The 26,923-nt window shown below is 30.0% G+C and overlaps 2 protein-coding genes and 1 long non-coding RNA gene across 5 annotated transcripts; 2 read left to right on the forward strand and 1 right to left on the reverse strand.

Moving 5' to 3' along the window:
* Positions 1-548: 548 nt before the first annotated feature.
* Positions 549-3,335, forward strand: LOC107931279 (uncharacterized). Its single transcript, XR_001693192.2, has 3 exons — positions 549-1,082; positions 1,178-1,251; positions 2,457-3,335. It is a non-coding gene; the product is annotated as an uncharacterized lncRNA (long non-coding RNA).
* On the reverse strand, positions 1,265-5,820 carry LOC107931278 (NAC domain-containing protein 7-like). 2 transcript variants are annotated; one of them, XM_016863126.2, is made up of 4 exons: positions 5,390-5,820; positions 3,701-3,879; positions 3,337-3,608; positions 1,265-3,089 (listed from the first exon to the last, which is right to left on the reverse strand). In XM_016863126.2, exons 2-4 carry the CDS (start codon positions 3,855-3,857, stop codon positions 2,445-2,447), a joined length of 1,074 nt encoding a protein of 357 aa, XP_016718615.1. In that variant the 5' UTR covers positions 3,858-3,879; positions 5,390-5,820; the 3' UTR covers positions 1,265-2,444.
* Positions 5,821-16,681: 10,861 nt separating this feature from the next.
* LOC107931270 (DNA mismatch repair protein MSH3) lies at positions 16,682-20,850 on the forward strand. Of its 2 annotated transcripts, none has more exons than XM_016863114.2 (7): positions 16,682-16,978; positions 17,364-17,528; positions 18,040-18,303; positions 18,417-18,542; positions 18,713-18,784; positions 19,791-19,928; positions 20,498-20,850. In XM_016863114.2, the coding sequence occupies exons 2-7, from the start codon at positions 17,376-17,378 to the stop codon at positions 20,510-20,512; spliced, it is 768 nt and encodes a 255-aa protein (XP_016718603.1). In that variant the 5' UTR covers positions 16,682-16,978; positions 17,364-17,375; the 3' UTR covers positions 20,513-20,850. The 2 variants fall into 2 exon arrangements, with proteins under 2 accessions (XP_016718603.1, XP_016718604.1); XM_016863115.2 differs by having other exon boundaries at positions 16,697-16,978; positions 18,154-18,303.
* Positions 20,851-26,923: the final 6,073 nt, after the last annotated feature.

Genomic DNA, 26,923 nt, shown 5'->3' on the forward strand with positions numbered 1-26,923 from the left:
CTGAATTGCAAAGCTAAACAGGCTTAAAAACTTATTCAATTTATGAGCTTGCCAGCTCAATAAAGCAAGGGAATTTCAGACAGTATGGTCCAAGAGCTTGAAATTAGAAAGAAAATCCTTAGTGCTTGGAGGTTTTTGAAACATTTTTTATTCTTACAATATATTAGCAAATTCCTAAAGAGATAAAAGGCTAATTGAGACATAAAAAAGAGATTAAGTACAAGTCCAGACTCCGGGAAGTGTGGAGGCTTGGGATTTGGGAGACTAATAATAGTGCCTCACATGGAGTTTTTGTTTCACATGCTCAATGATGTTATCTTACTTAGTCTTCAAACAACATTTTTATTGACTCCTAATTATTCAGTCACACCTAAAAACATCAATGTGCCCATGGCTTCCTTGCTACGGACTATGGTAGCCTCTCTCTCTCATATTTACATTTGGTTCAGAGAAAATGGATGATTAATTCTTCACATGTGAACAAATTTAGAGAGGAAGCCATGAAAGGGCACTGCAAATAAAAACCCCAAGGAGAAAAGACTAAAATTTCACGTCAAACTTAGTCAGAAAAAGAAGCACTTCTTATCATTCATGCTGCTACTTTCCAACGAGGAACCCTTGGGCTAAGCATGCCTACCTACAGGTTAGAAGTGTTTCATTATGAGTCCATGAGACACGCCCAATGATTGTGTCCCTTGGAAAATTTTCATTGCTTTAAAGGGATTTTCAGGCTTGACTTCAACCCAAGTAAAAGGATGTTGTCCAAGTGAATAACAACCCAGGTATTGTACTGCTTTTCTTGCCGGTTTGTCCTATTATCCCATTATTATAGATGCCTAAAAACTTGTTTCCATTACTTGAGGTATTTAAACCAAGCTGGTAAGTTCATGTGGTCAGCGGACAATTGCAGTCACCCTTTCCCGTACTTTTCTTCCAACTATGCTTTCTCCTTCAAGTGTTGAAACCCTGGGAAGTCATCGTCAAGGCCTTAGCAGCAGAGATCCATCACTGTTCCGCCACAAGTTTAATGACGTTTTCCATGTCAAATATATTTTGTCTTATGCTGTCTTCAACTCTTCATGGTATTTCCAGTCTCTATACTTTATACATATATATGGGTCTGCAGTTTCCTATATATGATTCCCTATCTCATATTTTCACGTCCAACTTTTTGCAGAAAGATCTAAAGAGTCTGCAAATCTGAAGGAGATACAACTTCTTGCCTCCGTCTTATTCCATCTTCTTGAACGGGTATGTAGCTACACCTAAGGTATCCTGCTAGTAAAGATTATTCCAATTATGATTTTTTTTCGCTTTCTGGGTGCAACATGAAAGAAAAACTTAATTCAATCTATTTGTATTTCTCCATAAACTTTTAGCCAAAAAAATGTGAATAAAGAAAGGCTGAATAAATATTAGCATCTAAATTGATTATTTGTTAAAATCTGGGAAGTAACAACAACTTTTCCATTAAAATACACATGCATCCTCTCTTATCTCAGATTTGGTAGTGTATGACCATTATATTGCTTTGTGCCAAGCTTTCATTATCATTATAGCTCAACATACACAGTTTTTTAATTCAGCATCAAGTACTTCTGCTCAGCAATTAAAACTATTATATTAGAAACAAGAAGGATAAAACTTTTGTTTACACCCATCAGCCTTCAGAAGAAAACGTACGCATACTATCACAATTATAACAAGACCACATCAAAGACAGGACCAAACTCCAAAACACTCAACTTCAAGAACCTGCATACACTGTGCACAAGCTGAGTCAACCACCACAAACATTGCCTGTAGGACTGATATAGCTACTAGCATGCCATTTTTTTTTTCAATTTTAATAACTCTCTGAACTGCTGGCATTTAGCTTATCTTCATTGCACGTATATTTAGTTAAATACTACAATGCTAAGAAATGAACTTAAGATAAGGTCTCATTTAGCTTGAGATGCATAGTGAGTGTCAAACTTTTTTTTTTATTATTATCAAAGAGGATTGAATTGATTAACTTACTGAAGTGAAAAGTAAACCATAAAAGCATAAATGAAAGTTGCAATATTTGCAGAAGCATTACCAACTTGTAAACATATATGATCTAAGAAGAAGATAGAATACAGTAAGAAACCCTTCATATATTTATATATTAAGCTGCGTAATACATTCGATATTAGGTCTAGTCAATCCCAAAAGGGCGCTCGACCAAAGTCCATCATCTAAAAGTACTAGTTTATTGAACTTGCATGATGTCCAATCTAATAATATCTGCATATGCCTAGTATAAATCAATACATATTAAAGGCACCAGCAGTCCCATAGCTAATGAAATACCATTATAGTTTTATTATGTACAGCAACCTGGATTAAAGACTTCTTTTCTTATAAGTTTGCTACCTATAATTAATTAGTATATATGCTCTAATTGCTGGAATATGGTTTCACTTCCACAGATCAATTTGACAACTCGAAGTGGATGTGGAGGCATATTCCTGATGAGCAATTTCTGGCCTTTTGGATTCATTGGACGCTAAATTCATTTGTGCAGCCACATAAAAACTGGTGTCTGCATTGCAGTAGTTGCTTTCCTTTGAAGCTTCCTCATGGCTGAGCTGAGAGGCAACAAACTTGTCAAGAACTCGCCAATCTGTCACTTGATCCACTGCTTGTTCAGTAGTGCTGTCATAGAAAGACTTGAGATTTTGCTGATGCATTGGGTGCATGTGCTCTTCTTGTGTGAGGGTTGAGGACTGCAAAGTGCTTCCAGTTTTCCCATCGTAGTTACCGTCAGGAAGAACTGAGTTGCAGCTTAAACTTGCAGCAGAATATTGTTGAACATTGGGATTTTCCAGCTGAGGGAGCTGAAAGGTAGGGTCATGAGGCGAATTATATTGCAACTTAAGCACAGGCTTGCAGGGATAACGGTGATAGTATGATGCATAAGGCTGAGGAATTCGCCTTGGGGAGTCGAGTTCCTGCATGAATGAGACCTGGCCATCGTACCAACGTGAAGATTCGTATTCACCCATTTTTCGCACCGTTGTCATTCGCTTCTTGAACACCCTACAAATCACCCATCCTTCTTCCTGGTGGAATAACAAAGATAACAAATTAATCATAACTATTAAAACTAAAGACATCAAGGAGATTGCATATGCCTGCATGCTTATATATTTATTTGTATATATTGAAAATGTGCACAAATGGAAGCTCATCATCAAATGTGTCTGAACACAGAAAAATATTATAAGATAAAAATTATGTAAACAGAAACCTTTCTAATTCCTTAGATAAAACAGTGAATATACACATGTATATATGTAGAATAATAACCTGAGGAGTTCCATTTTCATTTGTTTCTAGTCGATACTCATGCATGATCCAATCGGATTTTTGTCCATTGGGTGCTCTTCCTTTGTAAAAAACTAGTGTTTTCCTCATGCCAATAAGGCTCTGCCTGGAGTAAATAGGTTTGTCTCTTCCAGTAGCTTTCCAGAACCCTAATTTTGTTGCTCTATTAGTGCGAGTGCCTGTTGGATACTTTTTATCCTTGTGGCTAAAGAAGTACCATTCATTCTGGTCTTCAGTTCCTATTCTGCACAATTCTATATACATCCAGACCAACCAAAATATGAATTAGCTGCCTCAGATTGTTGTTCTTTTATATGATGTGTGAAAATGGGAAATACTACTATACCTTGCAGGTCCCATGGTTCGATATTATAAAGATCAACATCTTTGATGACATCTAAATCTATCTTCGAAGCAACCTTTTTTCTAAGGTAGTAATCAACGAGTTCTTCATCTGTAGGATGGAACCTAAATCCTGGGGGAACGTGTGAAAAGCTATTCATGTTGTTCCAAGATCGATCAAACCTGCATTACCACGGCGCACTATAATATTTCAGCAATATATGTGTGTTCATACAATTGTGGAACTAAATTCTACAGAAACACATGCAGATATCAGATATGGTCCAAACACATGCAAATTATGGTATGAATATGAAGATCTTTGAGCATGAGTTTATTTGAATAACGTCTAGCATTCAAGAAGAAATTGGTACCCAACAAGAGTTCTGTTCAACCAACGAATTAACAAGAAATTTTAACAACAACAACAAAAATTGTTCACTGTAGCCAATAATGATCAACTTGTATATATGTACTTCTAAGACAAGTTTTGTCAGATGGAAAGAGCTATAATTCTTATGCTTAACCTTTTCAATGCACAATATATTTAGAGTTTCAGTACCATACCTTAAAGTTGCCTACAAAATTTTCATGCTGTTCCCTATGCTACCAAAAAAAGGTGAAATCTATCCCATATGCAGTTATGCATACTTAGAATAAAATAGTAATTTTATCTTAAATTACTGACAGATCGAGGCTTTAGGTGATAAATAGCCTCTTTAAGAGTATAACAAAGATGCCAAGACTTGTTTGGAACACTCAGATAACATGGATACGGGTCCTATCATTCCTTCTTTTCCTAATGATAAAAAAGGAGTATAACAATGATGCTTTTAAGTTATTAATCCAATATTCTTATTTTTCGTATACAATTTAGGGTAATTAGCTCTAGGTTTCAAACTTGTAACTAATCTTGGGATGGTTGGTTATTTTTGGTCCCAACTGGGTTAGCTGGTAAAGAATTATACTAGGGATAAACTCTCGAAAAGATGAGAAATTGAGAACAAGAAATACTTTCATCACTAAGGCCATTTACTTATGAGTTTTAACTAATATCATTAAGTAACAAAATGGGCAAAATAGAACTAAAATATTATTGTATTTCAGCTATATGTTATTAAATGGAGAGTAGACAAACAATGAATTGAGGCTTTCTCCACTCATACAACCATATGCTTAAGATACATAAAGAACTTGAGCAGATCCCCCATAAAATCTGAAAAATGAGTTTTAAGCTATCATCTAATTTATATGAAGTGAGATCTGAACTCAACCATCTGAAAACTGCATACATTTACATGCGATATAGAGAAACAGGATTTATTCTATAGGTTATAATTTAGAAAGAAAAGGTGACAGTTCTCTATGCTGGAGAGAAGAAAAAGAAACATAACTTGAAAAACCTAGGAAATATGATGAACAAAAATCAAAAGCATAAATATCAGCAATAAACAGACTAGGGATCTATGAAACAAGTTTATACAAGGGAAACAAAAAAATATCATCGAGATCGAACTGAAGCCACTTGAGCTAAAAGGCAAATCTTGAAGAAGGGGTGAATGAAATAGTGAAACACATCATATCTTATATAATTTCATTGCTTGCTTAGCTTATATACCAAAAGTATCTTCCACTCTTTTCTAGATAAACTAAAAAGGAAACAACAAAGGACGAAAGAGGAAGAGAAGCTCACGATGACACAAGCTTGCTAATATTGTGTGTACAGCACCCCCCCAATACCCTAAACCAACTCAAAACTGGCTAATCCTCAGAGATCTGACGGAAGACCAGCATCGTGTGATTGTTAAAGCTAAGAAATTAACTTTACGAGAACTTTTTTGTAACTTTTACAAGGCGACAATATATGAACCAGACAAAAGAACGCACCCAAAGAAAAGCAAGAAAGTTGTGGGTGTAATGAAAAAGTTATAAGCCTCGGGAATTGAACTGAGAAACACCTCCAACCCCTATCTCTTTGTAGAATAAGGAAGCTACCCACAAGTTGTCGGAAGGGGAAGAGGAAGATCAGATCCCAACGAAGGAAATGGGAAAGAAAAAGGGAATAAGGAAATGGTAGTCGAGGACTGACGAATGGGAAGAGATTAAATAAGAAGGGGTAAGGGGAATTATGAATATGAATAATGGTATGAAACACACATGCCCCAATAATCTATCCCTCTCAAATGTATTCCCTCTGTCTAATTCTAAATTTTATCCTATTTGAATTATTCTAAATTAATATCATTGTTGATAAATACGTGAAATTGAATTATTAATAAATTGTTAAGCGGATTAACGATTTAATTGGATTGAGTTGTAAAATTTTACAAAGTAGAAGTAAATAAAGAGATTAACTCCTCAATTCATAAATATTTATAATATCACCAATCAAGGGGCTTGGTTGGTAAAAAAGCTTTGCGGGAGAAAAGGGAGGCGGAAGATTGGTAATAGAATTAGAGAAGGAAGCTGCAACCTCCAATGGCGCCCACCAGCTACTGATAAAGACCAGAGCAGAACTTGTGTTTTAATTTGCTTTACAAAAATATCATAAAACAGATCTAACAACGGTGAAGATTAATTGTGCAGCTCCAAAAGCCCTTCTCAGAAGCCAATCATTTTTTCTCTTTTAATTACAGACATGATCACCACTCTCTTCCTTCCTTTTTGTAACTCTCATAATTTTAAAGGAAAATATATTTTCTTTCCTAAAAACTATTGCATTTTCTTATTCATAAATAAAAGCTACAAAAAAATATTGATCGATTATATTTTTGGTGGTGCTCATCACTCATCACTCATCACTCATTCTTTTACTGAGTATTATTATACTCTTGTATTCTCCTATACACCTCGGGATATTAGACTAAGAAATATTAGCCTTCTAGAATATATAGGATCAATTACATGCTTAATATATGGTGCAAGGACGGCTTTTATTTTTCTTTCAAGGGTTGGTTCAGGTCTAAGCACGATAAAAATATATTTTATATTTCTTTAAATTTGGTTCGATTCGAAATATAAATTTTAAATTTTTATCCAAGTCTATCCATTCTTGTAATTGATTGACTCAAATCCTTTTAAAGCTCACCCGTATTATTTTTAATTTTTTAAAAAATATATATTTATATTATTTTAATTTGATATTTAATAATTTTATATATTTTTATTTATTAAAATTTTATATTGTCATCTTTACAATTTTTATGTTTACATTATATTAGTATTAAAGATTACTATTTTTTTATGTATTATTAATTACACAATATATAAAAATAACATAATATAAAACATTACAAACTTTAAAAACAAGTCGGGTCAAGCTTTGAATGGTCAAGCCCGAGCTCGACCCACAATTTAAATGAGCCTAATTTTTTGGGCTTAATATTTTCGCCTAAACACTCCCAATTTTTACGCAGCCCTTCGAATATGGACAATAACCCGCCCCATGAATAGGTCTAATTATATTATTGATTTAATAAATTTAGTGGATTTGAATAAAATAATTAATAAATGTATATCAAATCATATTAATAAATATTTAAATTTAAATGTAATAGAATTTTTTTTAAATAGATAAGCAATTTGAAAAGAGTATTTAGTAATAGAGTTTAACTTGGATTAAATGATTTTAAAAAGTCACTTTTTTTAAGATATTTAATAACATGTCCTATCATATTTTTTTAGTGCTTGAATAATATAAGATAAGATAAATGATCAAAATAATCACTTTTGTTTGTTTTAGGTTACATTTTAATCATTTATGTTTGAAATGTTACGTTTTAGTCATATACGTTATCGTGTTGTAACATTTTAGTTACTAAGCCGTTAATTACCGTTAACAGTGTAACGGTAAGCTGACATGGTATGTTAAATCATCATTTCAAATGAAAATTTTAGTTCCTATATTATTTTTCATTTTGAGCAATTTAATTTTTTTAGTTTTATGTTCTTTTAACTTTCTTTTTTTTTTCCATTATCTTTTGCTTCTCCCTCTATTTTCCTCCCTTCACCATTTCATTTTACGTAGTTTTTCTATGCTTTCTATTTGTTAAAACTAGTCCACAAGCTAGCCTCAATCTAAAAAATTAAATTGTTAAAAAAATAAAAGTATAGGGTATAATTTTAACAAATGGTAAACATAGAAAAACTAAGTTAAAAGAAATGGAGAAGGGAAGAAAACGGAGGGAGAAGCAAAAGAGAATAGAAAATAAAGAAAAAAAAAGTTAAAAGAACATAAAAGAAAAAAATTAAATTACTTAAAATGAAAAAAATATGGGGATCGATTGTATAAATTAACCTAATTTTTTTTGTTTGAAATGATGATTTAACATATCACATCAGCTTACTGTTACACCGTTAACGGCAATTAACAACTCAGTGACTAAAATATTACAACGTGATAACGTGTGACTAAAACGTAAAATTTCAAACATAAGTGACTAAAATGTAACCTAATGTAAACAAAAATGACTATTTTAACAATTTACCCTATAATATATCAAGAAACATAAAATTAACTCTTATTACTATTTTAACTCTAAAATTAATAAAACTATTTTTTTATAAAATTCTAAAACCACAGTTGTATACCTTGAAATCTTAGACTTCTTTAAACCCTAAATCTAATCTAACTTTTTTTTCTAAAATCATAAATCATAAATCATAAAATTCTAAATTCTAACCCATCGCACCATAAATCCAATTAAATAGAAAAACCATAAACTTTGTGTTACTATTATTATTTTTAATATTATTTAATTAATCAATACTAGGATTAAAATATTATTGAGGATATTTGATCTAGTATTAGAAAATGTATGATATAAATTAGAAATTATTTTTTTAAAAAAAATAAGCGACATATTTTTATTGAAATCATAAAAAATTAAATTTCTAATATTGCTTATAAATCTTCTCTAACTTTTGGATTTGCTTAGGATTATAAAATCAGCATTCGTGATGGTGAAATGAAAAATAAAAAATCAAGATATCAGTATATTTCAAGTGAATTGATTTTTTTTAATGATAGTATACGATAATTTCATGGCATCATAAATATCAACTAATTTTATTTGCTTGTAAGATCCTTATAGAATATCTAATTATACTTGGAAGATTATAAAAAAATATTATTGTTGATTTTAGTTGGAATGTTAAGATTTAACATCTAAGTTTAAATTTTATCTTGTATAAACTATATTTGAATTTTGTCTATATTTTTTTATTTTAGTTAAAGATTTTTCCATATCATGTCTAAAACTATCCTTAAATTTTATTAAATGATTAAAAGATTATATCTATTTGATCTCAAGTTGAAAAGTCTATTCCAAATAAAGTTATAAATACTTGTTGAGGGTGAGGATCTTCTTTGGAATGTCTCATTCTCTCAACGGAAGATATTATCCCCTCTCTCATACTTCGAAGAGAGTCCAGTCAAATGGTATCATGATTGTAGAGGTAAGGCTTTAATGCCTTGGTTGGTGGTTCAAACTCTCGTAAGTACAATATGAATAAATAATATTTCACACAATACCAACACTTCTCTCGCAAGCTTGTAAGTCGAGACTTTACTAATCAATGTATTTGTTATTTCTATAAACCCTTTAGACTCTTCTTAAAATATGAAAGATAAAACTCTAACATAAAAACAATAAGCAGTTACGAAAGTAAGACACTCGAAACCAAATATTCTCCCTCAACAACACTAAAACGATTTGATAAAGTTTAGAATATATTTTGTTGCAACTTGAAGGGTAAAATATATATATTTATTGGATCATTTTCGTATATACGAAATTAAGTTATAGAATAATGATCCAGACTCAAATCAAATTTGGAAATGTCATGTAATGTAACATTCTCATCTATCTTTATAATTGCAGTATGATTCAGAATTTCCTTTGCATAAGAAAATTATAAAGCTGTGGTATATATATTTAGTAGAAATAGTGGAGAGTGGAACCAGAATGCAGAATGATATGGGGTGGGGGATAAAGTTCAGTCTGTGATCGCTTGTGGGCCTCTATAGCTTATTTTCATTTCTTTTTATAAATGGTAGGTTGATAATCCTAATAGGAAAATTCCAACTAACCAATTTTTTTAATGGGCATAACATTAGTAATAATAAAAAAAGGAAAATAACCAATAAAAGCCCCTTTATTTTTAAAATTACTGAAATAGGCCAGGTTCTGAATTAATTACCGAAATGAACCATTTCCCCCAAAAACGCGTCCACAACAGCGCGTTGTCAGGGGATAAAGCAGGAAAACGCTTCCTTAAGGAAGCGCTTTGTCCACGTGGACAAAAAATGCTTCCTTGAGGAAGCACTTTCCCTATTTTTTAGGATTTAGGGTTTTTGCAATTAGAGTTAGGGTTTGGGGGGTTTTGAGTTTTTAGATTTTAGGGTTTTAAGGAAAAATTTAAACAAATAAGGGTTTAGAGTTTCTTAATTAAATTAATTATAAATTTTAAAAAATTAGATTAGGGTTTAGTGTTTATGTTTTTTAAGGAAAAAATTAAATAAATTAGGGTTTAGGGTTACTTGAGTAAATTAATTATAATTTTTTTAAAAAAATTAGATTAGAGTTTAGTATTTAGGGTTTTAAGGAAAAAATAAAAAAATTAGGGTTTAGGGTTGCTTGAGTAAATTAATTATAAATTTAAAAAAAATTAGATTGGGGTTTAGTATTTAGGGTTTTTAAGAAAAAATCAAATAAAACTAGTTGTTATTCGTTATATATTTTAAACTCTTCTAAAAAAATAAACTAATAAAATTAAATGTTTTTAGTAAAAATTAAATTTATTAAAAGAATTTTTTAATAAAAAATTAAAAATAATATATATAATGAATTTTTTTATTTTCAAATTTTAAAATAGAAAAAGAGTTTTTTTATGAAAAATAGAAAAAGAGTTAAAAGTTTATATATATATATTAAATTTATCTTTTGTTGTAATTTTAAATTTATAATAATTTAAAAATATTAATATAATATAATATGCAAAAAAATACATGAAATTTAATATAATACAATCATATTAATAATATAATATTTTAGGGATAATAATTCCTTAATTAAGGTCTTGATCATGGGTAAATATTTTATTGATTGTTAGTGAATGATTTATAAATAAGTATTAATAACTTTATTTAATGGAATTAAACATAAATTTTAATATTTTAATATTTAATATATATTTTAAACTGTAGAAGTTTAAATTTAAAATTTGAGAAAAAATATAATAATTGTAATTAATATTTAACTATATTTAAATAAAGTTAGACTTAATAAATAATTTCTATTTTTTTTAAATTTATAATTAATTTAATTAAGAAACCCTAAACCTTAAACCCTTATTTATTTAATTTTTTCCTTAAAATCCTAAAATCTAAAAACTTAAAAACCCCAAAATTCTAACTCTAATTGCAAAAAAACCCTAAATCCTAAAAAACGAGAAAAGTGCTTCCTCAAGGAAGCACTTTGTCCACGTGGACACAAAGCGCTCCCTCAAGGAAGCGTTTTCCTGCTTTATTCCCTGACAACGCGCTGATGTGGATGCGTTTTTGGGGGAAATGGTCCATTTTGGTAATTAATTTAGAATCTGGCTCATTTCGGTAATTTTAAAAATAAAGGAGCTTTTATTGGTTATTTGCCCAAAAAAACTATATAAGTTGACCCGAGAATTTGGTCATGTTTAAAAGATGAATCAACCGTTATGGTTTAAATCATATTCGCATCAATAAATGTAATAATTATTCTATATATTAATGAAATTATAAATATCTGGATTGCCTTAAAAAATAAAATAACGAGTGTTTTGTGTTTGGGACAAAGTATGGATCGAAGTGAAGCAAAAGTCTATAATGCTACCCTAAAACATAGTTTTATTTATTAATGATTACGAATTTGGGAGTATTAGCAAGGTTGAGTTTTAAATTATATTATATTAACAATAATGGTTAATTAGGGTGAGCTTTTTTAAAGTGTAAATTAAAAGACGAATGTTGTTAGAGCATTAAAGTAATGCATTTTATTTGATTCAAATTGGATTTTATTAGGCGTGGTACGGATAAGAAGAAGAATGTCAGCCAAAAATAAAGACAAATTTCTATTCCGTTTTGTTTTGGTGGCTTGTTGCAGCATAATTCCTTTTTTTTTTTTGTATACGTGGCATTGCAAATGCAAAGGTGTTGTGAAACAAAATAAGGGGAACAAAAAGCAAGTGCTGGGCTCTGATTTTATTCATTGCTCGTATAAACCCATTATTGTTTTGGACATTTTGGTTCCCCACGTTTTGCCATGGGAATGGGGAACTCTTCACAAAAATGCCTAATTAAATGCTTTCCATGTCCCTTCTCCATTGCTCTAAAATATTTTTCTTAACCCAACAACTCTGATTAATCTCTCAACACCTCTTTTCTACTTGCATTAACCCATTGTATGTTGTATGTGTCTAGCTTGGGCATTTGTGTTTCTAGCAAATCATTCCTATAATAAAGTACAATAAATGATATTTTCATTTATTTTTTAAATCAATTTACTTATTTAATTTTGTTTTCCTTTTTACATTATTATTACAAACTAATTTTATAATTTGTAGGTTTCTAATATTATCTTTTGTTACAAATTTAAATTCACATGGAATAAAAATAATTTTAATATTAATTATCAAGATTTTAAAATTGAACATATATTTATTTAATTAATATATACAACTAATCCGATATACCAAAAAATGGGTATGGAGTAAAACTTAGGCATTATGAAGTGATTATATTAGTATTTTGAACATCAACGTCGAAGACTGTTAAGCAGTCCAATACTCCAAGGGATATGGGTTAGATTTCCCTAAGAAACTTAATTCAGGTGGCAAGTATGATTAGCGTTAAATTAATTATAATCGGAATGTAGACGAAAATTGGTATGTTGACCGAAATAAATTTGATGTACATATATTATTTTCCAAGCAGAAGCTGGGAAAGTTGACTAATTTTGAACAAGGATGTAAGAAATATTAATTATTATCTAAGGTTTGATTTGAGCCGCAAAGCTGCTCAGCTGTTTCTCTGTCCACGCCGCCGACATCAACTTAGCAGCTGAAGATATTTTGGCCTAAGTCACAAATTACTACCTAAATTATATTTAAATATTTTCATTACTTAAATCACCCAACCAATTAAAAATTATGAAGCGACACAAATTAAAGTCGTATAATCAAATATTTCCAAAAAGAGTAATAAAAGAAACAATTTTATAATTTTTAAATATATATGAGATCATATTTATTAAAATTTATTTCTATAATATATTAATTATATAAAATTTAAAAAAATTCATGAAATTTAATTTATTTATATTATCTAAATTATATACAAATAAAAATATGTGTTTTGATAAAATATAAATTAAAAGTTTACCAAAGTTGATGGGTGAATATCAATGGTTAACATGGCAATGCTTGTATAGTTTTTTTATGCCATGGTTGAGCCACATTATTATTATTGATGAAGGTACTTACATAAAAAAAACATATAAATACCAATAGCTTAGACACATTTGTTAGATGAAATATTTGTAGAAAGACAGGATGTTTGGTTTTTAGTATCTTCTTGCCCTGTCATCTTGTTATATATTTAGCCTCACTGATTAATATCCAAGGAAAAGAAGGCATTTGTTCTAAATTTTTATGATTCAACTAATCCTCAATTAAAAATAAAATCTAAGAATACACCTGGCTAATAACGAATATAATTAGTTTAAACAAACAACTAATATAGAAATTTATAGAATATAAATTATGATGAGGGGAGTATATGGGATAATTAACATTAACTTCATCTCAGTATCCCAAACTATTGCAACCACTACTTTCTTTATCCAAAACATGGACTTGTAATACAAACTGGTTAGTCAACTTCGTGCACATTAAATTATAGTCATTATTAATCTCTTAACTCAGTAATTTAATATACATCATTATAATGTAGGGATTAGTTTAATTTTATATCTAGTCTTAATGAGAGCACTTTTTTAAAATCACCTAATATACTATTTCTTATTATAATAATATTGTATTCAATATGATAATTGATAGTTTTTCAATAAATCAATTTCAGTAAGCAACTGCAAGAAACACGTTTTAAAAATTTAAATTTTTTGTAATCCATGAAAGATGAATAAAAGGTTGACTATTCACTTTCAAAGGTCAAGTAGAACTCAAGGCGTGATGGATAATAATGTCTTTTCTTTTCTGTTTTGAAAGGTAATGACTTTATTTTTCCTACTGAGCTTTGGCCTTTTTAGGAAATTAATAGGCAACAAATATATTAATAAAAAGAATTGATGAAAGGTAAATAAGGATTTAGTTGAAATATAAAAAATCATCATACTTATATTTTTTTTTTCATAATTTCTCAACTAATTTGAGAACCAATTCAATTAGACACTTAAATATAGCATAGATAAAATGTAAATAACTTAAAGTGGTCTATACTCTTCCATAACTTTTTATATATTAATATTTTAATGATTTAACCGTTAAATATATTAAAATATTTTTACTTTGTCATGCATGTAAATTTTTTAATCGATCCAATATCTTTATAAATATTGTCTATATTAATCTATATTTAATGGCTAAAAATTCTTTTACATAAAACATTTATATGGATTGAACATGAAATTTAATGGTTTAATTATTAAAATATTAATCGCATAAAAAATTAAAAACTAACGTAAAATTTTGCTAGAATCCTTCAAAATAACACTACACCAAAATAGGCTTTTAGCGGCATTTGGATAAAAAACGCCGTTAAAGATCAAGCACTCGCGGCGCTTTATGGAAAACGCCACTAAAAATAAGCATTAGCGGCGTTTTCCAAAAAGTGCCGCAAAAAACCTATGCCCAACGCCGTTTTTGAAGCTTTCGGGGTTTTAGCAGCGTTTTTTGAGAAAGCGCGCTAATGCTCAGGGCTTTAGCGGCGTTTTTGGGAAAGCGCCTCTAATGATCAGGGCTTTAGTGGCGTTTTTGGGAAAGCGCCGCTAATAATCAGGGCTTTAGCGGCGTTTTTGGGAAAGCGCCGCTAATGATCAGGGATTTAGCGGCGTTTTTGAAATAGCGCCGCTAATTCTCATGGCTTTAGCGGCGTTTTTGAATTAGTGCCGCTAATTCTCTATTTTTAGTGGCATTTTTTAAAAAGCGCCGCTAATGCTTAGGAATTTAATATAATCTAAAATATTTGTTAAAAATAGAAAAATTAAAATACTATAGGTTCTTTTAAACAGAATATATGGCATAACCTTATATATGGAACAAAAGGCGGCATCACGTGTTAAACTAATTCAATTATTATTTAAAAATTTATATAAATAAAATAGACATAATGATTTTTTATCCTTCTAACTTTACAAAAAAATCATTACAATCCTTTATTTAATTTTATCTTTTTAACCCTTAAATTTATATTATTTATTAAATCAGCTCAAAATAGATAGGAAAAATTATTCTTTATTAACTTTACTAAACATGGAAGCCAAAGGCCCTGAAATGAAACAATTTTCACCTAAGTGTTTTTATAACTTATACACTTTTAAATTAATAATGGTAAAATTACATGTTAATCTCATAAAAATGATAAAAATTTTATTTAATTCTTATAAAAATATAATTAAAATGGTAAAATTACATTTTTAACTATCCTAAAATATACAATTTAATTCCATCTCCTCCAAAAAAATAAAAATAAAAGAAAAACATTACCATTAATCCAGTTCATAAGAGGCTGAAAGTGATACCCGGTTCGATGAAGTTGTTTTACAGTAAGTGCAGTTTTAGATTGTAAATGTAGATGAACCTTATGAAATGTTTCAACGACGCCATTCTTACTTATTATCTCACAAAAACACCCAATTATTAAATAAACTAACAAAATATTTTCTGTAAACTCCATTAAAATTTCGAAAGCCGAATGTTGAAACAGGATGGTGATTCATTTATATAGGACTAAAATTTAACAATTTCAATATATATATATTTTAAAATGTTTAGATAAGATAGATTTTTATTTGAATTTACCAGTAATTTATAATATCAACATTAAATCTACAATTCTTGATTTTCTTTTTTTAAAATAATTAAATTTTTATTCGTATAATATTTAAATAATTAGGGATTATGAAATAAGGTTTGGGGTTTAAGGTTTAGGGGTTAAGGGATAGGAGTTTAGGGTTTATGTTTTATGATTTAAGGTTTATGAGATAGGGGTTAGGGGTTTAGGGTTTAGATTAATTAGTATTTTTTAATTTATATATTAAATAATTTCTTATGTAATTGTAAAAGAGATAATTTTAATTTTAATATATTAAAATTATGATTATAGTTTAAATTATTTAAGAGATAATAGATAAATTGTATATATATTAAATGGTTTAAGATTTAACGTTTACTTGAGATTTGTTATATGACATGTAGAGAATATTTGAAAGTAAAAACATAGAAAAATATATGTTAAAAATGGAAAAAAATTTAAAATAATATTATTTAAAATAATTTTAAAGTGTTTTGGGTATGATTAGGTTTTTTAATTTATATATTAAACAATTTATTATATAATTGTAAAAGAGATAATATGAATTTTAATTTATTAAAATTATCATTAATATAGTTTTTTAAAGTTTTTTCTCTTTGCTTTAAAATTTTTTGTTTTTGTTTTTGTTTTCTTACATAAAAAATTATATAAAAATTTTAAAATTTATCTAATTCTTTTAAATATTACTTAAAATTTCAAAATTTATTTATTTAAAATTGATATGAATTATATAATAATTAAATATAAAATTGTAAAAAAATCAATCATTAGACATAAACGTCACAAAAGGTAAGCAGTAACAACGTTTGGACAAAAAAACGCCACAAATATGTATTGAATTTTTTCAAAACGTGCCGTTTCACTACAAAAATTTAATTTTTTAGTGGCGCCGCAAAATCCATAATCAATGGTAAAGAAAAGGGTGGAAAGATGAGGGGGGAAAGATATTTCAACAGAAATAATTAAAATTAAATCAACCAAAGAAATCCCTAGAAGCCTAAAGAAAAGGAGGGAAGATGAGGCCGACGCCGATGGAATTCGTGACTTCCGGAAGTCGACGGTGTTGACACACCGGAGATCTTCGGTGAAGGCGTCATCGCTTCCAACAACAAGCTCGCCTATGCCGATTTCTTCAACAACTTCGAAGACGATTTTGATGACTCTAATATTGACTAAAAAAATAAAAAAGAATCGTTTGTACGTCTCTTCTCTTCTCTGTCTGCCTTTCTTTCTCTTCTTTGGCTTAGCCATGTCTCTGCTTCCTCTATAATTTCCTTAGCAAAGAAGAGAAAGCAAAGAAATCAAAGTAAACAAATGAAAACCCACCAAAAAATTCAAATCTCTTGTTAGTTTTTTTTTTGGTGCGTGTGTGTGTGCGCGCGTTCAAAAAAAAAAAGCGAATTATGTTTTAGCTGTAAAGATTAAATATGTTTTGTCATTTCTTTAAATAGAAAATTTTGCTTCTGGCCTGCTTTTGCCATGTAATAATACTAAGTTGATTTCTTATTTTCATTAAGCCATTGTTTGATATTGATCTTGCTTTAATGTATTAATTAATTTTCTTGACTTTGTTGGTCTTAAGGGAGTCCTGAACATGCCAGATTTGGCTTTACAAGCGTTGGCCTTAACTATTAGTCATCTCAAGCAATTTGGATTTGAAAGAATTTTGTGCTGTGGAGCTTCATTTCGCTCCTTATCAAGCAGGGTGGAGATGAACCTTTCAGCAAATACACTCCAACAATTAGAGGTAATAGTGTCATCATTTTTTGTATACGTCTAGTTCTGAAAATTTGTCAGAATAGTTGTTCCCTTTACTGCCTAGTTAATCTTATTCAAGTTGCCATTTGACTCTCCCACCAAAAATTGGCATTGGGAATTTGAATACTAGGGCAAGCAACAATTACTCAATTAGCTAGGTTCTTAAGGTTCTTCCTTTTTTGTTTTTTGGTTGAAGCTCTTTCTATTTCATTTAAATGTAAATGTTCCGCTGTTACAATATGGTGTTTTGGCACTATAATTTCTTAAGTCTATTGATTGGCGCTTCATTCAGATTTGTACTGATGAAGGAATGAGAAGTTAAATTTTAATTTGCAACTGCTAGGTGATATTCTTTTTTTTTTCTTGGTTCTTCTCCTGCATTTAAGCCGTTTAAACGATGCTATGTTTCATTGTTAGAAAATAGCTATAGTGGTGGGTGCTATTGTGTAAATCCCTCTGCTTGGTTCTATTGATAAATTCCTAAGGATTCAGTTGTATAGTTCATTGCAGTTATTCAAGCTATTCTGTCTGTTGGAAAGCAACTTAAGCGGCTTCATATTGATGAAGAATATGATGACTATGGCTGCAATAAAATTGGAGTTGCAATTGTGCAGTCTGCTCTGTTGAGAAGGTTGATTTTGACTGCTTCATCATCTAAAGTACTTGGCAATGCTGTGGAACTACTGTCTACCCTAAACAAAGAAGCAGCTGATAAAGGGGATTTTACAGACTTAATCATTATATCTAAAGACCAATTTCCAGAGGTTTGTATTTTGGATGAAGTGAAGATCTTTTTAACTTTAATCTTGTTCTTATTGTTGCATTTGATCTGGTGATCTTTTCAAATCCTGTTGGGTTGACTTTTTACTTACTGCAGGTTGCTAGAGCTCGGAAAGCACTTCAGTTGGCAAAACTGGATAATTTTATTGGCTTGTATAGAAAGCAATTTAGGAATCACAAATTGGAATTTACATTTGTTTCAGGAACTACACATTTGGTAGAGGTAGGCTTATTTGTATATTCTGGAATATCCTAATAATAATGTTCTCCAGACAGCTATTATATTATCGTGTACAGTTTTGTTTTTCTTGCACCCCGACTTGGTGAACCTTAATACTTTAATCTTGATCTGGCTAAGTTGTTATTTTTTATATTTTCAATTGTTTATTGCAGAATTATGTCTGTCCTATCTTTATGGAGGATAGTAGACCTGTTCAAATTCAAATCCATGCTGGCCGCCACCCTGTAAGTTGAAGCTTATGTTTGAAACATATGATATTAATATTGTCTTTGTTAAGTCTTTTTCACATAATTTTCTTTGAAGTTTGAACATTGTTTTGCTCCTTTTCATTATGGAAAAACAAATCTTTTTTGTTTGTATGTTTATGCAGAGGTTCGGTGTCAAGCAAAAGGTTCCAAGATTTGACATGCTTATTCTGTTTCTTTCACCTACAGAATGAAATAATGAAATTATAAATTAATACATAATAATGAAATTATACATAATCAGTGAAGCTCAGTTCCTTTGTTTGAATTCTTATGCTTTAGGTAGATAAGGGTTTCTCTGTACTGCCTAAAAACATTTTGTACTTCAAAAAATAATATGCCACATGAAAATAAAATATTTTACCAATAAAATAAAATAAAAAACAAGAATCAAATATAAAAAAATTCAAACATAGAAGAAGTTTAATCAATTTGCTTGCAAAAACTCTTCAAGGTCTATCTCTTTTCATCTTCTAGGTATGTGTTTTCTTGGTTTTTTTATATATATTCTTTTCCTTTGACAAAGAACTTGAGGTTTAATTAAATTTGACTAAAGACTTGGGGTGGAACTAATTTGATTCTTGTTTTTTATTTTATTTTATTTTATTGGCAAGAAAGATAAAATATTTTATTTATCAAATAATCTAAAAGATTTTGAATTCTTATGCTTTAGGTAGATAAGAGTTGTTTTTTAGTTGTTTTCTTAAATTATTTATGATTATATTAGTTGCAATAATGAAAAAATAATTTCATTTATGTACTTGTAGGTTAAATGGTAAATTCTTTTATATAGTTGCTTTGGCTTGTAAGCTTACCTGGTTACGTGGTAACTTGCACAGATTCTAGTTTTTCTTTTTCTGGGAATAGGTAGATCGTTTTACATTAGCCAATTATGTATGCCCCTGGGTAGTTTTACCTTAATGATTTGTTTTATTTGTAGTCCATTACTTGAAATCAGTTTTTGAGCTAGTTTTCTTATTTTCAGGTCAGCAACACGGATCTTGAAGAAAAAAAAAGCATAGGCTTGTGTGGACAAGGGTTGTCTTTGATGAGGAAGGCAACACACAGGCTCCGCTTGCTATGTTGGCTGACAAGACGAGCGGTGATATACTGCTTGACCAAGGTATACGTTATCCGTTCTGTTGGCCAATGTTGCTGCGATTTTTTATTTTTCTTGAAATACCTGAGTCTAGCACCCATGTTTGAATCATGTTTGGACATGATGGGTATAGAGTTATGACCCTTCAGATTCATGGAAAAACTTGGAAAAATTTAATATAACCTGTATTGGAAAAATTGAATATATCAATGATCAATTTAATTATTATAGTGTTCCTCTTTTTCTTGTGCCTTAGTTCTCTTTTATGCTATGTAAGACATTTCTATATAACGTTAAACAACAGTAGTGCAGTTAGCATGTTTCTGTTCTGCTTTTTGCAAATTAATACTATTGTTCCTTGTTAAAAAATTAAATAGTTTAGACAATCATTAGAAAGAATGCCTATTTGTGACACATGGAAGAGCTATGATTGAGATTGTTTGTTAGTATAGTTCAACCTGCATCTAAAGCTGCACATTATTGTTTGTTATATTTTTTTTTGAGCCTTAATGGCTATATATATTTTTTATTTTTAACATCTCTATTGTTTACCAAGTTTGTTGGTTTATATCATTTGGTTTTGCATCCTTTAGATATTGAAGGTGTAGTGGAGGATTCAATCTCTTCAAGCTGGAAAAGCCAAGGGTTAGCACTTTTTTCAAGTAAAGTGTTATTTAATGTTGTATTCCATGGTCGTTTATCTTAGTCGAAACTTGAATTAGGTGTTATTGAAATAGGGTTTTGTAGCTACCTTGTGTACTAGCTTCTTTAATCATGATTGTTAATTATTATGTGTTTTGTAGCTTCTTTATATTTGGCCAAGTTAATATAGATCAGATGAGCTGTGAGGTAGATTGCTCATTTATTTAAACATAATATTTTAATTCATTAATTTTTATATTTACCTTTAAAGTTAAAATTTTAATAAAAATTTCAATTTAATTAATTTTTTATCCTCATTTATATAGTTTAAAGTTTAAATTTCAAAAATAAAATATTTATTATAAAAATAAATATTATTTAATTAATTTTTTTAGAGGTTATGCTTTTAGTGGCGTTTGTGAAAAGTGTCGCTAAAAGTCAATGTTATAATTGCGTTTTTAATAGAAGTGTCGCTAAAGGTCATGAGCTTTAGCGGCGTTTGTGGGAAAAGCGGCGATTGTGGCAAAAGCACCGCTAAAGTTACTTGTCTTTAGCGGCGCTTGTGGGAAAAGCGTCGCTAAAGGTCCTGGTATTTAGCGGCGTTTGTGGAAAAAGCGCCGCTAAAGGTCTTGGTCTTTAGCAGCGTTTGTGGGAAAAGTGCCGCTAAAGGTCTTGGCCTTTAGCGGCGTTTTTACAAAAAATCGCCGCTAAAGTTAGCGACGCGGTCTTTAGCGGCGTTTTTTGCTTTGAGGCACTTTTTAGCGCCGCTAAAAGCCTATTTTGTGTAGTGTAATTTATTTAAATGTATTTATATATTTAAATAAGAATAGGAGAATGACTTTAAAAAACAAATCAACAGGGAGAATGATTACATATTGGTTAATAAGTCCCCTTCAGAATAATTGTAAGAGAACACATTAAAGAACAAAAGATCAGTGGAATTGGAATAATTGGCAAAACAATTTCAATTTCATCTCCATGAATTTCACAATGATGGATGTGGCTAAATCTCCACCAAATTAAACTACATCTTTCCCTATTCATGAAATTTAATCTATAGTTATATTATTTTGGTAAGTGATTCAATTATTTTATTCAAAGATAAAGAATTATATATTTAAAGTCAATCATTTTATAACACATTAAAGCAAAATAGAGATATAGCTGTGGAATTTAGTGGGGGTTTATAGGAGAAATGTCGCTAGATTAAACATTTAGCGGTATTTAGGGATATTTAAACAGCTAATCGATCAGTTAACTAAATTGAACTAGTATTAATCGAATTAATCAAACTGAAATATTTCAGTTAATTTAGTTATTAACCAGATTAACCGAAATTTATGTTTTTTTTGTTAAAACAAGTATAAAACATATAAAAAGAAATGAATTTATAATGTTCATTTGACCGAATTAACCGAACTAGTAATAACCTAATACATATAATATATAATATTATTGATTAAGTTCAGTTAATTTGATTAATTACCTGATTTTAAACCGAATTAATCGTTAACCAAAATTCCAAAAAATCTTTAACCAACCTCTGACAGAATTAGATCGATTAACCTATCATTAACCGAATTAAATTGGTTCGATCAGTTAATTCGATTTTAACCAAAGTTTGAACATCCGCAGCGGCATTTATAAAAAAAAGTGCTAAATTCAAATCTTTAGTGGTGTTTATGTTCAAAACGGTGGGAAAACCTAATCCCCTATATATTTGACTTACCACGAAATTGTTTTAGCGGTATAATTTTTGCAGTGTTTACTCAAGTAAGTGCTCATGGACAAATGCTATAAAAAAATTGAGTAAAATAAATGGTTATTTTTTAAAAGAATTGTTACTTTCTTCACATAGATTTGGTGACATTTATAACTAAAGCGCCACAATATGTTCATTAATTATTAGAAAAAAATAAAATTATTTTAAAATGATATAATTAGAAATTTAGAAGAAATCGATGTAAAGAATACATGATAATTTATATTATAATTTAAATCAATATTTTAATAAAATAATTTATAAAAATATTGAATTACTTTATCATAATAAATTTTCTTCCTTCCCATTCGTATTTTTAATCTTTATTTATATTTTGACAATTTTTTTCATCTTTAAACAATAGTCTAAAAAGAAATTAAATTTTATGTTATCATAAAAATAATGAAAATATATTTTTTGTCAACTAATGTCTCCGTCACCGGTAGTAGTGACTAATCATCTCACCACAGATTTCTTTAAGAAGAAAAACGATTAACCATGAAATATGCTCCATTTATATGGGCAGGGATCGAATCCCCTACCTCATGACTAAGAAATGAGGTGAGCAACTACCACTAGGGGTGAGTATTCGATAAAGCCGAGACGAATCGAGTCAAAAAATTTCGAGTTAGTTGAGTTGACGAATTATATTTTAGCAACCGAACTCAATTTGAATTTTTTTTCTAATCGGATCGAATCGAGTAAAAAATTTTCGAGTCGAGTTAACGAATCCTATTATTTATACTCAATATTGCATTTACATGAACCAGTTATTTAACTAGTAAACGAAGTATAAAATTATTTAACTACATAAACAATATAATGGTTTTGCTTTTTAACTTAATGAGTAAACATTTATCAAAATAACGTAGTTTTGCCTTTTAACTTAATAGTTTTGACTTTTAACTTTAGAAAGGTAAACATTTATCAAAATGGTGTAGTTTTGCCTTTTCTTATTCGGATTTTCGGATAACTCGAATTGTGTAATTCATATTCGAGGTAAACCAAAAAACTTAATTTTTTATTCAAGTTGATCCAAATAACTTAATTAACTCAAATAACTCGAACTATTTAATTCAAAATTTAAAAATTTTATCGAATTTTTTGAATCAAATCGGATTTTGCTCACCCCTAACTACCACACTACACCTCATGGTTAATATAAACATATATTTTTTAATTCTTATTCTTATGTATTTATATATTTTTCATTTTTATCAATGAACATAAGCGGATTTAGGGGGTTGACAAGGGCCCCGGCCCCAACTAAAATGGAAAATTTTCCATTTTAGCCCTTTAAATTTTTAAAAAATTTAAATTAAAAAGGTCAAATTGCACTTTGCCCCCTAAAAATGATAAAAATTTGATTTAATCTTTTAAAAATTATAAAGATATAGACAATTTAATTTCGATCCACCTAAATTTTTTTCCTAGCTTCGCCCTTGTCAACAAATGCAATGTTGTTTCGTAAAATGCCATAATAGTTATATTTTTGCTGAAATTCAAGAATGAGCACCGCTGATTTAATTAGTTTTTATGGTTTAGGGTCTGCTTCGAGACAATGTCATTTTGAATTGCAAATTTTATAATTTAGAGACACTTTTTTTTGTTAAAACGTTGTGAATAGTATATCCATTTACATCGATCAAGCTTTCTTCTCCATGATTCCCAAAATCAAGTTTTAAAATCAGAACTCCTAAATCCTTAATCGCCACTCACATCTGATCATTGCTCCATTACTATTATCGTATGCGTTTGTTGCTCGCTCAGTTGACTTCCATCTCGATCGCCCACTCAGTTGACTGCCATCTCCATCGCTTGCTTAACTGACCATCCATTCCATTGCTCGCTTAGTTGTCTGCTCGCTCCGTTGCTTGTTTCGTCAACTGCTCTGCTGACATCTCCGCCAATGTTACTTGCTATTGGTTTGCAGATTTAGCAAGGGTAAGTGGTTCAATATTTTTCGCACGCACACACCTATATTGTTGACCTGAACTAGTTGCTAAACCACAAGAAACTGAGTATGCATAAGTGATAATAAAAGTGGACACTTTTACTAAAATTGCGACAACAACAATAAAACAAGAGAAAGTAAAATTGTTTATGCAATTTAGGTTCCCTACATCTGTGGAGCTTAGCTCAGCGAGATAAATTCACTATCTTTGAAACAAATACAATCAATGATCCTAGTTTTAGCACACCACAGTGAAGAATCCCCACTCTTGTATCTGAAAGACTATAACTCTTATTAGGATCTAGTGCCTTAAGTAGTTTATTCGTCATTTATACTTTTAATTTTTGTGAACAAAATTGTTTAAATAAAATTTCATTATTCATAATAAGTATCATTTGTATTTGTCCTCGAATAGTTTTGCATGCAAAGCAAAATGTAAGTAAATATTGTCTCATTGATTATCCAATGTATAATTAATACTAAGTTTGAAAAAGTCCATGGTTTGATTAATCGAAATTAAGAAAATCGGTCAGAGGACTACTATGTCATCTATCAAGTCTAAACAGAGAGATACATTGTCTTGGGTATCAAAGTGGTTTACTCCTAGAATATAGAGATAAAGATGTGATTGTCTAGATTAACAATGCATCGGATTAGACCCAAGTTGAATTAATCCTAGATTCATTTATAGATTAATTCATTTGTGATGTTCATAGTGTGGCTTATCTCAATTCTAATTAAGTGATTGACTATGTGCGCATAACTTGTATGCTTTGATATATTAAAAGTCTGAATTCAAATAACTAAATAGCAGAAAGTTGGTATGTTAGGTAAACAACTTTTGCATGACATAACTTCACTTATAATAGTGAAATTCATAGCCTAATAAAGGGTAAATGATATCCTCTGTAACACCCCTAAACCGTATCCGTCGTCAGAATAGTGTTTTGGAGCATTACCAAGTAATCGTAATCTAATCATTCATTTCAAACATTTCAAAAATCATAAAATGATTCAACATTAACATGCATAAAGTCCCTTAATAAGCCTTTGAGGGTTTGAAAACACTTTAGAAATGATTTGAGACTAAATCGGAAACATTTGAAAAATTTTGGAAAAAGTTAGAAAATTTTTAACTGCAGGGTTCACACAGCTGTTTGGTCAAGCTGTGTAACTCACACAGCCAAGTCACACGCCCGTGTGTCTGGCCGTGTGGGCATTCGAAGTAGGGACACACGGTCGTGTCCGAGCTCATGTTTGTGCCCATGTAACTTTCTGACTTGGGTTACACGGCCAAGCTACACGCCCGTGTGCCAGGCCGTGTACCCTTTGAAATGGCCTCGCACGCCCTTGTGCTAGTTGTGTGTCTCACACAGCCAAGTCACACAGCCGTGTGTCTAGCCGTGTGGACCTAAAATGTGCCTTAACAAAAAATTTACCAATTCCTATATGCTTGGACATTAAACAACTCAAAAACCATTCATTTAACCTGTTCAAAACACGATCAAACATATTCAAAACATGCCAAAACAATCATCCTAGGTGCCTAAACAATGTACCATCATTGGAACCACATCATCAATTCATATCATGAAAGCATCATTCAAATCCAAATTATAAATATACCAAATTCAATCCATTTTTCCTAGTTCATAAGCACTTAAACATCAACTTAAATTCACATACACATATCTAGATTTGGTTCAAATTACCATGCCATAATATGGCTTCAAACATAAACACATATTTATATGTATATACCAAACCAACACTACACTTATAACCTCATTTAAAATCCATCCACAAAATAACTATCATTTAGAAATCCTAAGTACATGTCGGCACAAAAGATAAATATCACGACATTTCAATTCGTGATCGTTGTTGGATGCTAAATCGGAGATCGAAAGTGAAATACCTAATCTGCGCACGGAAAAACAAAACTGTATACTGAGTAAAACTCAGTGGTATTTCAATAATCCGAACATGTAAAGACAAGATAATATAATATGCACAATTGAATTATAAGCACATATTAATGTCTAGTATCATAACTATCATATGCTAGTCTTTTTAATTCATACATATTAGCATATCACTTTATATTATATTCAATTTACACATGCTATCATATTTCATTTGTTAAACAATGTCCCAATTCACACAATTGCTATATAAATAGTTATTAACATATCAAATCACATTTATTTATACAATGACATTAGCCATTCAATACTCAATTCATGAATACATCATTCCATATCATACTCAATTCTCATCACTTGCTATATAATAGCTTTTCATAATTGATCAGCATATCATTTAAACAATAACATTATCCATTCCATAACCAATTCATGGGTACATAACTCATGTATCTCATTTTCATGTTTCAAATCACTATCCCAATTTCAATTCACATACAATATCATCCAATATCAATCATAGTACCATTTATTTAATTACCCCTATTAACACGCCTCGGACTCGGACGATACACGGATCCAACCAACACACTAGTTTGGCACTCAGTGCCTCATCGGATAAATCCAAAGTAATATGCGCTCAACGCTATATACATTGACACCTAGTGTCTCATTGGTTAAGCCGTGTGGGTATTCGAAGTAGGGATACACAGTCGTGTCCTAGCCAGAGTCTGTA

This window comes from Gossypium hirsutum, chromosome D08, assembly GCF_007990345.1.
Source record: "Gossypium hirsutum isolate 1008001.06 chromosome D08, Gossypium_hirsutum_v2.1, whole genome shotgun sequence".
NCBI classification, from domain to species: Eukaryota; Viridiplantae; Streptophyta; class Magnoliopsida; order Malvales; family Malvaceae; genus Gossypium; species Gossypium hirsutum.

Bases quoted from the DNA above. Each gene is read 5' to 3' on its own strand.
- LOC107931278 (XM_016863126.2), bottom strand. From the start codon at position 3,857: ATGAATAGCTTTTCACACGTTCCCCCAGGATTTAGGTTCCATCCTACA. The intron at 3,609-3,700 runs GTATAGTAGTAT...GGATGTATATAG, and splicing joins CGAACCATGGGACCTGCAAG to AATTGTGCAGAATAGGAACT. The intron at 3,090-3,336 runs GTTATTATTCTA...TTATTCCACCAG, and splicing joins ATGAAAATGGAACTCCTCAG to GAAGAAGGATGGGTGATTTG.
- LOC107931270 (XM_016863114.2), top strand. From the start codon at position 17,376: ATGCCAGATTTGGCTTTACAAGCGTTGGCCTTAACTATTAGTCATCTC. The intron at 18,304-18,416 runs GTTTGTATTTTG...TACTTACTGCAG, and splicing joins CTAAAGACCAATTTCCAGAG to GTTGCTAGAGCTCGGAAAGC. The intron at 18,785-19,790 runs GTAAGTTGAAGC...TCTTATTTTCAG, and splicing joins TCCATGCTGGCCGCCACCCT to GTCAGCAACACGGATCTTGA.